The sequence below is a fragment of the Monopterus albus genome, unplaced genomic scaffold, assembly GCF_001952655.1.
Source record: "Monopterus albus unplaced genomic scaffold, M_albus_1.0 scaffold19.1, whole genome shotgun sequence".
Taxonomy (NCBI): domain Eukaryota; kingdom Metazoa; phylum Chordata; class Actinopteri; order Synbranchiformes; family Synbranchidae; genus Monopterus; species Monopterus albus.
The window spans coordinates 1,166,454-1,177,641 of NW_018127899.1; the positions used below are offsets into that span (position 1 = coordinate 1,166,454).

Consider the following 11,188-nt stretch of genomic DNA (forward strand, 5'->3'; position numbering starts at 1 on the left):
CAAGGAGGAGCGGTGGAACCGCCAGGGCTTCCCCGCCATCAGGGACTACCACATGGTCTCCGTCTGTGAGGACTCAGACGCCATGATCAAACTCCGGAAAGCCATCGCCAGAGAGGTCACCAGCTTCAAGGCGAGAGGACACAAACAGCAGGTTTCTTTTTCTTTCCTTTTCTCTCCTCTGTTCTCATCGAACATCTGCCCACACAGATCCAGGGTCAGCCTGTGATGGGCCAGCTGGTTCCCGAAAGCTACGTGGAGCTGGAGCGCTGGGTTCTGCAGGAGAGGACTAGGGTTCCCGCAGAGTTTCCTGTCCTCAGACACCAGGAACTGCTGCAGCTCATCCAGGAGAGTCAGCTGCAGCTGGAGGAGGCTGAGCTGCCACATGCCACCCACTTCCTCAGTGGAGCCGGTCAGTTGGGGGTCAAGGCTTCTTTACAGTGAACCTGCTTCATTTTCCATCTCACAGGCCTTAAACCTTTTTTACAGAAATAAATGCCCTTGATTTAACTTTAAATATAGCGACCTAATTCATTAATATGCTGCAGCTCTCCTTCATTGTAGCATGAGCACATACTATACCATCTTTACAATTCCCTGGTACATGTAACAGGCAGAGAACAGTGTCACTCTTAGATGTGTGATTATAACCACTGAAATCTTACTGTGCCTCCCCTTTGTTTACGCTATCAGTTCCTGTCAGTCTGGGTCTAATGAGACTCAAACTGACTCCTTGTCCTTCCCATCAAATCCTGTTTAGTAGTGATGACGTAAACTATGGAAGCCTGGTTGCAACAGAATGTACAAAATGCAGAGACATCATGTCCTGTCCCACTGTCACTGGGGTTATCAGATAATGTGTAAAATCCTAATTAATGCACTTTTATATAGTCAATCGCTCTTTGAATCAGAAATAAATAAACTCTGGGAATTCTGTCTGATCAAACCCTGTTTTGTCTCTGTAGGAGTTCTATTGCACTTTGATGATCCTGCACTTCAACTCCAAGAGCTCTACTTTATCAACCCACAGTGGCTGTGCAACGTCATCTCGCAGGTAGACTCATCTGAACACACGCACACACATACTTTATGTCTCTGTTCTGGCTAACTGAGCTGTGTGCACTCAAACAAAGCAACAGTCAAGATCTTGCTTTAGTACTTTAGTTTCATCTAAACAGTGAAATCTGTGATCATGTCTACTGAACTATTGCTACTGTGTTGATGCCATTGCATAGTCTACACTGTGCATGCTCAGATGGTGTGTGCTATATACAGATAGGCAAAGCTGCTGCTTTGTAAAAAAGCAAAAGCACAAAAGGGCCCTGCTCTGTCACATAAATTATTTTATTCATTTTCATATGCTGATACATATATGCGTTTGGTTCAGATGATGTCAGAAGTGTCATGGCTGCAGTTTTTGTCTGTTCTCTGTGTAGAAAATAACATTCGAGAGCAGTGGCGTACAGGAACCTCCTAAAGGTGTTGTTCAGCGCTCAGTGGTGGAAAAGTTTCTGTCTGAGACCAAATGTTTCCCCAAGAGCTACTTGACACAGTTCTTCAAACTCCTGGAGAAGTTCCAGATTGCTTTACCCTTGGGCGAGGGCCAGCTGCTGGTGCCCAGTTGGTATGTTTATATCTGCAGCTGCAGATGTCAGTGTTTTTGGAGAAACATAGCTGAAAATGAACTAATCAGTAGATGTCATTGTCTAATCACTCGTCTCTTCCTTCACAGTTTGTCCACACACAGACCAGTTATTGAGCTGCCTCACTGTGAGAACTCAGAATTGATCGTGCGTCTGTATGAGATGCCGTACTTCCCTATGGATTACTGGTCTCGCCAGATCACCCGCTTACTGGAAGTTTCGCCCTACTTGCTTTGTGGAAGAGGTAAACTGAACATACAGTAGACATGGGCGTTGTTTCATCAGGGGTGATGCTCTACAGATGCAAAGTCACAAAATAAACTCAGTAATGTATGCGATGAATTATCGTGCTATGTGTTATCCAGAAAAAGCGGTGCGACCCAACCGGATCTACTGGAGCAGAGGCGTTTACCTGATCTGGTCTCCTGAAGCGTACTGTCTGGTGGAGGCAGCCTCAGTGGAGGACAGTCCCTCCAGCTTTGTTAGGGTCACTGTGCCCTCTTCACGGAAAGGTGAGGAGTTTAACCTACATACTGCTGGTTGGCATACTGTGAAGCTCTTTTAGTTCTAATCAGATTATAGACAGGTGGTCTGAAACACTTTGAAAATCAGTACAGTCTTTGCTTTGTTTAAAGCTTGTTAATGTCACAAGTAAAGCTGGCAAAACTGGCACATAGTCAGTGATGAACCTTTGTTTAATCTTTTGATTCTGTGCAAATTAACACAGAATACATAATAAATATGATGGAGATCACAGAAGAAATTGCTGTCGGTGTCTGATTATGTCCATGACAGTTGTATTGCTGTCAGTCCCTTTGAAGTGTTAACCACGGTGTCTCCTTTCCCAGGCCAGGTGCTGCTCGGTCAGGTTGTGGATCACATCGACTCGCTGCTGGGGGAGTGGTTTTCTGGCCTTCCGGACACTGAAATTGCTGAAGAAATGGGCTCTGTACAGCTTTGAGGACAGGCAGGAGAGGAGCAAGATTCTGCTGGAGGACCTCTTTACCCATTTTGACAATGGTACATAAGTCACTCTAAAACATTAACTCCTGTATTGTTATGAACTGAAGAAAGTTCCTTTCTAAACAAATGAAACTAAATTCAAAATGCATTGAGTTTGGTTTCATGTAACTTTAAACCTTCCACATGTATGTATCTTTAATGTTAGTGATTTTATTATCAATCATAGATTTTCTGCTGGTGAACCCAGAGGACCCAAGTTGCACACTTCCCATCTGTCAGATTGCTCCTGACTTGATACTGAGTGACCAGCCTGTAGGGACATACTTGGACAGGGAAGAGCTGCATATGGACTTGTCTAATGAGAACCGACTGGGTATGCTGATCTCATTTTCAGATATAATAATTAGTTTAAAAAATACTATTGAGAAAACTGAAAGTCTTTCTGTTAATGCCCTGTGCTTGTATTGATCAAAAGATCTTTGTAAAGCCTAAACAATCTTAAATGAAATACTAATATATATTTTGTTTACAGGCAACGGTGGCTTTGGAACAGTCTGTAGAGGTGTCTACAGAAATGAAGAAGTGGCCGTGAAGATATTCAACAGGCATGCTTCTGAGCTGTACATCTACAGGCTCCTCAGACAGGTGACCTGAACATTAACACTGTCAAACAAAAAGGTCCCTAACAGCTGCTATATACTGCATAGTGCCACGAGCCAGTTTATTTTCTTCCCACAGGAGCTGGCGGTGCTGGGCCGTCTCCATCACCCCAGTCTGGTCGGCCTGCTGGCAGCCGGGTCAGCTCCTCCGGTTCTGGTGATGGAGCTGGCTCCGCGAGGCTCCCTGGACTCCCTGTTTGAGCACGAGAACGGCAGCCTCAACAGGAGGCTCCAGCACAGGATTGCCCTGCAGGTGGCCGATGGACTCAGGTGTGAAGTTAGGGATCAGTGCATTACAGTCCTTGTCCTGTTTAGCCTGTACAGTGTTGTTGACACTGTCATTTCACATAATGTGTTGTAAAGAAAAATCTTGATGTAACCATAGTCATTAAATCGTTAAACTTTCATTTAACATGAAATGTTAAATAAGTTGAAGTTGTGAAAAATGTGGACGTTTCAAACGAAGCCCCTGGGTCATTGTTCAATCAGGTATCTTCACTCAGCCATGATCATCTACCGGGATCTGAAGCCACACAATGTGCTTCTGTTCAACCTGAAGGCCGACTCTGAAATTATCGCCAAGATCACAGACTACGGCATCGCTCAGTACTGCTGCAGCATGGGTGTGAGGACCTCAGAGGGCACTCCAGGTCAGATGCAACCTTACTAGATTTAATGTCATCCTCTTTATCAAACATTTGACCTGAATATCTGAAGAGTGACAGTTAAATTTTAGGCCAGGATTCAGTTATTCTCACAAACCCGGTTTTTCTGTTTTTCAGTTGGTTTTTCATAATAATGGACGACTTTTTACTAGTCCTAGTGCATGTTTACAGCATCACTGAGGTATGGTCAGAGGTTCACAGCTTTCAGGTCTAACACTGTATGTATAGCTATTATAAATAGATAACTGTATATCGCACAGGTTTCCGAGCACCAGAGGTCGCGCGGGGTAATGTCATCTACAATCAGCAGGCTGATGTGTTCTCGTTCGGCCTGCTGCTCTACGACCTCCTGACCTGTGGTGAGCGCATCTCTGATGGCATGAAGTTCCCCAGTGAGTTTGATGAAGTCGCAGTACAGGGGAAACTTCCGGGTAAGTTGTTCAACAGTTCGAATAATTTCAGGTGCATCCAAGTTTAGGAATGATATAGACATGATCTTCTGTTTTTTGACTTTTTTCATAAATGTATGCAATAGTATCACTGGTAAAGTCTGAGCATATTTACTTCCATGTTTACTGTACTGTCCACAGACCCAGTAGAACACTATGGTTGCTCATCGTGGCTGGGCTTCCAGGCGCTGATGAGAGATTGTCTCAGGGAAAGTCCACAGGATCGACCCACTTCTGCTCAGGTGAGAACCTCGGGGTCGCACAGCTGTGTGTAGAAGGTTCTGGTGTTTTCTCTTTTCTTTTTTTTGAGGACATGAGCAGAGAAAGATGCTGTGGCAGACAGGAATGCTGCAGTACAGTATTAGACCCATTGAACACACAATTAATAACAAGTGTTCTGTAATGTTTGCAGGTGTTTGATCGGCTGAATTCAGGAGAAATGCTGTGCCTGATGAGAGAGCTGGTGGTTCCTCAGATGTTCAATGCAGAGGGCATCACAGTGAGCTCTGGCAACAGTAATGGCCCCTGTGCAAGCCACAGAGCCTGGCTGGGGGGAGGTAGGACCAAGGGGCTGGGCTCCATTACAGCTGTGGACCTGGACACCAGCACGATCACTACACAGGTACTGGCACCCTGTTAGCATCAGGATGTGAATATTATCCTTATTTCACATGGTTGGTTTCAGTGACAGGTGGAAACAGCTCTATTTAAAAACAACAACAAGCACACCTCACACAATAAGTCAAGTTCATCCCCTTCAACAGAAGATCGACACCGGCCCCGTCTTATGTCTTGTGACCGTCCAAATCCCAGATGAGGTCTGTGATTGGCTGGTGGCAGGCACCCAGTCTGGCTCATTAGTGGTCATCAGCACTCAAGACATATCAGCTTGGCACTGCCTACAGGGCATCACTGATGCTGTCACCTCGCTGTACTTCCATGTACACCCTCATCACACGTGAGTGTAACCTCCTGCTTCCGTTGAACTGTGTACATAGCTGCTCAGGGAATTTCACAGCAATCTGACAATTAGACATTAGGGAGGGAATATCTTGAGCTTGATTAAAAAAAGGTTCAATAAACCGACCAACCGACCATTTCTTGGCTGGATCCAGAAATGCAAAACACCAATATATATATTCTAGAGCCATAGAGACAATTTAAAACACCATACCTAATATTTAATTTGGCTGAATTTAACCATTTAGCTAGAGAAAACATCAGTGTGTGTGTGTGTGTGTGTGTGTGTGTGTGTGTGTGTGTGTGTCACAGTGCACATGGAGTTTTGCTGAATCGACACCTATCTCTTGATCTCTGTTATTTCCTTTTCAGCCAAAGAAAGAATTATTTGCTGGTTGGTGCAGCAAATGGAATTCTCACAGTTTATGAGGACTCTGTACTCAAGGTAATTATTAGATATTAAATAAAAGATTTAGTGTGCTTGTTCTCAAAGCATGAACTGTTTTGTTCGTTTAACTGCAGATATTCCTTGTTCAGATGCTGCTCTCACTGCATTAAATGTAGTACAGCAGCAGTTGAACCTCACCTGTCCTCTTGTTTTCAACTGCAGCAGAAGAAAGGACAGCCTGTTAAAACTATCACTCTGGGAAATGTAAACACTCCTGTCATGTGTCTGGGCCAGTCGGCGCACGCACTGGACAGCAGGTCTGTGTGGGCCGGCTGTGGGACCAAGATCCTCTCCTTCACGGCCGAGTACGACGTCTGCAAGGCCATCGACACAAGACCAAACCTCACCTTCCGGTGAGCCCATGTTATGTAAAGAAATGTGTGGCAGCTTGTTATGGAAAACTTAGATTAGCAGGTTTGAAAAGAGTTTAAATATCCAGGCTGATGGGGAAACATGGTGTTTTCACTGAAGCCTGAGTTTTTAGGTCCACTTCAGGCCTGTAGACACAGAAACCAGGGAGTGGCATAATACGGTATTATTTCCCTTGGTATAACTGATGTGTGTGTGTGTGTGTGTGTGTGTGTGTTTGTGCATGCGCCCTACAGGGAGCAGCGGTCGATGGGCAGTGAGGGGTGCGTGTCTCGAATGGCTGTGGATAAATACGTGTACCTGAGCAAAGCCGGCATGCCGACTGTCGAGGTTTGGGACAAGAGAAGTGACAGGATGGTGGACTGTATTGATTGTGCTCAGATCATCAGGTACACACACACACACACACACACACACACACACACACACACACACAGTTTCTGTCTCGGACTCTAGGGCATTTCCTGTAGACTAACCCTAACCTTAACCAGAACCACTACTTGCCTAACCCTAACCCTGACCCTAAACTTAACCTAATCCTAACCTCATCCTAACCCTAAACCATGTTGCCACCCTAAAATTCAATTTCTTGCCCATGGGGACCTCAATTTAGGTCCCCAAAATGAAATGGGTCCTCATGAGTTGGTATGCCAAGTTTTGAGTTTAGTCACTCACAAGCAAACATAAAACACATGCACATTTTCACCATCATCTCGATTTAATGATCCAACATTATACAGAGTTATTTGAAAAGTTTGTTCTGCTTGTTCTGCAGCCATTAACATTAAGTTGGATTGACCGTCTTTCATTTTGTTGTGTTTATTTGTATTCTCTGGTTTTAGAATGAGAATATTAAATTTTTTTTTAAATGTGTGTTTTCTTGTCACTGCCACCAATTAATCAACCTACACTCATTCTACTGATCTGAGCACCTGGTGTTATGTATGTGTGTCCTGGATACAGGGATGCATACAGACGTATCATAACATATCTATTAACATTAACACCATCTACACAAAAAAAGAGAAAATGAAAGGTGAAAAGTGTCAGTGCAGCCCACACTCTGTCTGATGTGTGACCTTTGGAAAAATATGCAAAGAAAGCAAACTGAATATTGTTGTACAGCAGAAGGAAAATAAATGTGCACATATTCTCTCTCATTATAACCTGTTGTCTCCCAGCCTTTCAGAATCAGACATTTTGAATTTCTTCATTTGGCAGCAGCAGTGCAGCATATTAACGACTCCTCTCACTGCAGACGCTACTCTGGACGCAGCGGCAAGCAGGGTAGTGAGTCGGTGATGCCCATAGAGGCTGCTCCCCCCTGGGCCAGAGTCAAGGCCCTTTTGCTGCAGAGTGCTGCAGCTCTCTGGGTCGGCACTAGAGGGGGCCACTTGCTGCTGCTGGAGCTCTCCAAACACCAGACGCTGCAGGTCATCAGCCCCCGCTGCAGTTCCATCCGCTACATCACCTCTGCATCCATAGGTTGGTCCACATGTGCAGTTCATTATAAGTTGTTTAGATGTGTGTGTGTGTGTGTGTGTGTGTGTGTGTGTGTGTATGGATCCTCATCATGAGAACAACAACAGATGCACTTTGTCATGACAAAACGACACAGGCACACCTTACATACTTTATAATGTCAGTGGATTTTGGAGCACCATGTTGCATAAATGTGGCTTTCTGGGAAACAAATAGCGGGTACAGTGTCCACATGTTATGTAATGCATCTTAATACAGAGGGATTTCTCTAATTAATGCAGTCCTTACCCTTACATTCAACCTAATTAGCATAAGTAATTCTGTTTAGTATGGGATTCTAATAATCGCAGGACATAAGGCAGCTCAAGTGTCTTTTGGTAACTAAGGTCAAAGGATGTTTCCTGCAAACTCTGCATCATTTAGTTTACATTTTGTTCCACAGCTTCAATATTTCAGAATTCTTGGGTACATCTTGTGATTTTCTTCTGGTTTTATGGAGAAGCAGCTATTTTCTTGAACTAAATGAGCTTAGACTAAGTAAAAAGTATACAGTATGCAACAGCTCATGACAAATGGAATAAAAAAAAGAAAGGAAGCTGAATCAATAAAAGTGTTTTAAACATCTGTGTTTTTCCTCTTGTTTTTGTTTCATGCTCTGCCGGGGTGTTTGTGGGCAGAGATGTCACAGCATGCTGTTTACAGTTTGTTCACTTTTTTTAGATTGTTTTTCTTTTTTTATTCTGAAACTTTTTGGGCTTTTTAAATATGTGATCCTCACATAATTAAATGCAGTTTCCATACCACCCTTTCTCCACAAACTCAAGTGTAACAGCATTTTTTTCATGCATAGGAACATTAAACCCGAAGCATGTGGTGCTGGTTTTGGGCAGAAGACGCCCACAATGCAAGGATCGGTTTGGTGAGTCTGACTTTATTGTTTGTCCCACACTGTATGAAAGCAGCTGTCTCGCTGTGTGAGCTTCTCTGTGGTGGTCTAAAGTGCGTGTTTGTCCCCGTTCTCAGACGAGGAGTCGGTTGTGATGGTGTGGAGCAGCAGGTTGTCGATGGAGGTCAAAGACCTGAACAGACACTGCGAGAAGAGAGAGCAGATTGCAGCCAGAATGAGAGAGCAGCTCCATCACAACTGAGTCCACAGGTTTGTACAGGTTTGGTTTATTCCCTTAACTCCCTGCTTTTCAGTTCATGTCCTAATGCTACACAATATAACCCAAATATTAAAAGTAGCAGTTAATGGTGATGAGTGAAATCTCACATTACTGAAGAGCACATGGCCACATTTCATTGTGTAATCTGGTGTTGTGTAAGGGCAAATGTTTGGTCACTGTCAGTCAAATCTGATCAAACCACACCCACACAGCACTTTGCTTATATTCTATTGAATGTTACAGAAACTTATTTATAATTTAAAGCCGAGTTTTCAGGGTTGCAAGGATGCAGCAGTAGTATGGGCTGCAGGTGTCATCAGGAGGATACGCTGGACTTTCTTATTGGCTGTATCAGCCCTACTCATACGAATGGGTGGCTAAACATTTGCACTTTACCTCTACATGTGTGACCTTCACTTTCCTGGTGCCTTATGTACAGCCCCTATTTAAATGTCACATTTTTTAGTCTTATCTGCTTTCATTAGAAAACCTTGTCATACTCTCTGCTTGTTGGTCCACTTGTTGCGAGTCATTATTGCCTTTTTATTTCCTTCACTGTATCTTCTGCATCCATCCAACCAAATTAATGATTCTGAGCAAATGAAAACAAAGTGGTTATTAAAGTAACATGTAAAGTTTGTACCTACATAAAGCAGAACAGTGATTCTGTCATTCATGAACAAATTTGCCATATTGTATCAGTCATACCTCCGAGCCCTACCTAGTAGCAGCAGCACTACTAGTTGTGCTGGTGGTAGTATTAACAATACCATTTTATTTTCAAATAGAAGTGCATCGAAAAGGGATCAGCTCTCCAGCACATGGACGTTTCAGCAGTGCACGCTGAAGGGAACGTTTTACCATATGCACTGTACTTCTCAGTACACTGACCCAGGAAGACCAAGAGCTAGTGAGGGGACCACATGACAGTAAATCAGATCAAAAGAATCTGATGCTAGAAATAAATTGTTTTTGGTAACACTTCTTTTTATAGGTCTGCTATTTCTAAAGCATGTAGTTTGGTATTAATCACAGAAAGACAGGGACAAAGTTCTAAGACTGATTTCCTTTATTTATATATTTTAGTCAGACAACTGAGTTGTGTTGAGTTTGTTATTGGCTTTCAGATTTATGCTGAATCAGGTGGTTGTTTGTGGACAAATGTAACATTTTTTTATGTGTAGTTCACCTTCTGTCCTCTGAATAAAAGCCTCTAGTTTGTGTTAGCTTAGCATTTAAAGCTAACTGGCGGTGTACCAACTGATCGCTCCCTAATTTTACCTATAAATGGTGCAAAATTATATGGTTCCTTCCAGGAAACGTCTGAGGAAATTATTTAGGAAATAAGCTAGAATTTGCAAACCTGTAAAAATAAAGTGTTACCTGTTTGTTTGCTTGTTAGTTAGTTAATTTGTTTTTTTGGAAGATTCACACTTATAATGCACCATGTTTTGTCAGATGAAGACAGCCTTTGTTATTTTTGTGGTGATATTTTCCTAAAAGGAAACAGGTGGACAAATATTTTTTTTTCCAAGGCTGAGAGCAGTGCAGATGTTCAGGAAGACCTCATGGTCCCAGCAAATACGGATGTTTGTTTGTTTGTTTAGAAAAAAGAAAGCCAAAGCTTAAAAAGCCATCCTATGTGTGTATTTGATTATTTAATCTTGTGTCTGTGTGTGTTTACCAGAGAGCTCAGTCACTCCACATCAGTAAACAGTGCACAGGACTTCTCAGAGTGTTGCCTGCTGTGTACATTTTAATGTCATGTTATATAAATTCATAAATTGTGATGGTGTCAAACAGAACAGGTCAATAAATACTATTTTATGTACTGTCATGGTTCTGTCTGTATGTTTGTGTCAGACCTTATTTACCAAAAGGTCATGGTGGAGAGGAGACAAGCGGAAGTGTAATCATTTTTATATAGAAAGTAAAGGTATGTAAATTAATTTTTATATACAAAGATTCTTTGCTGAGTCTTTACATTAAGTACTTGGTGTTTGTAAATACCTATTTGCATTATTTATAGCATTTTTCACATTTCAGAGGAAAACCGACATTTTGGAAACGACCTGAGTCATTGGAAATGTGGCCTGAGTGCCATTTAAACAGACAGACAGATGAAAAGATCACATACACCACTTCAGGGGCATTGACCGTATTTGATCTTTAATCTTGATGTGGGGAAAAAAGACATTGCATTGAAGCCATTTCATGGAAAAATTATTTACAAGGAGAACTCGGTCCTCGCCAACACAAACAGCACATTAGTAAAAAACAAATAGATGAGTTAAGGGTTAGCAGTACGTCTGAACCTTAAAAACACTGTGCTGTGATATCCAAACTATCAAGATAAATATATTTATATTATTTATATTATATTTACA

The 11,188-nt window shown here is 42.5% G+C and overlaps 1 protein-coding gene across 1 annotated transcript in view; it reads left to right on the plus strand.

Moving 5' to 3' along the window:
• lrrk2 (leucine-rich repeat kinase 2) overlaps positions 1 to 10,607 on the plus strand; it is a 30,620-nt gene extending 20,013 nt beyond the window's left edge. The window contains 23 exon segments of the mRNA XM_020593444.1: positions 1 to 130; positions 208 to 409; positions 963 to 1,051; positions 1,434 to 1,621; positions 1,730 to 1,884; positions 2,006 to 2,152; positions 2,489 to 2,567; positions 2,569 to 2,660; positions 2,830 to 2,976; positions 3,136 to 3,248; positions 3,342 to 3,532; positions 3,752 to 3,912; positions 4,188 to 4,358; positions 4,518 to 4,618; positions 4,789 to 4,998; positions 5,141 to 5,334; positions 5,709 to 5,781; positions 5,947 to 6,137; positions 6,390 to 6,542; positions 7,412 to 7,638; positions 8,486 to 8,554; positions 8,659 to 8,791; positions 9,590 to 10,607. The exon segment at positions 1 to 130 is cut by the window's left edge and continues 11 nt beyond it. Coding sequence (XP_020449100.1) covers positions 1 to 130; positions 208 to 409; positions 963 to 1,051; positions 1,434 to 1,621; positions 1,730 to 1,884; positions 2,006 to 2,152; positions 2,489 to 2,567; positions 2,569 to 2,660; positions 2,830 to 2,976; positions 3,136 to 3,248; positions 3,342 to 3,532; positions 3,752 to 3,912; positions 4,188 to 4,358; positions 4,518 to 4,618; positions 4,789 to 4,998; positions 5,141 to 5,334; positions 5,709 to 5,781; positions 5,947 to 6,137; positions 6,390 to 6,542; positions 7,412 to 7,638; positions 8,486 to 8,554; positions 8,659 to 8,783 — 3,208 coding nt within the window. The 3' untranslated portion in view covers positions 8,784 to 8,791; positions 9,590 to 10,607.
• The last annotated feature ends 581 nt before the right edge of the window (positions 10,608 to 11,188 follow it).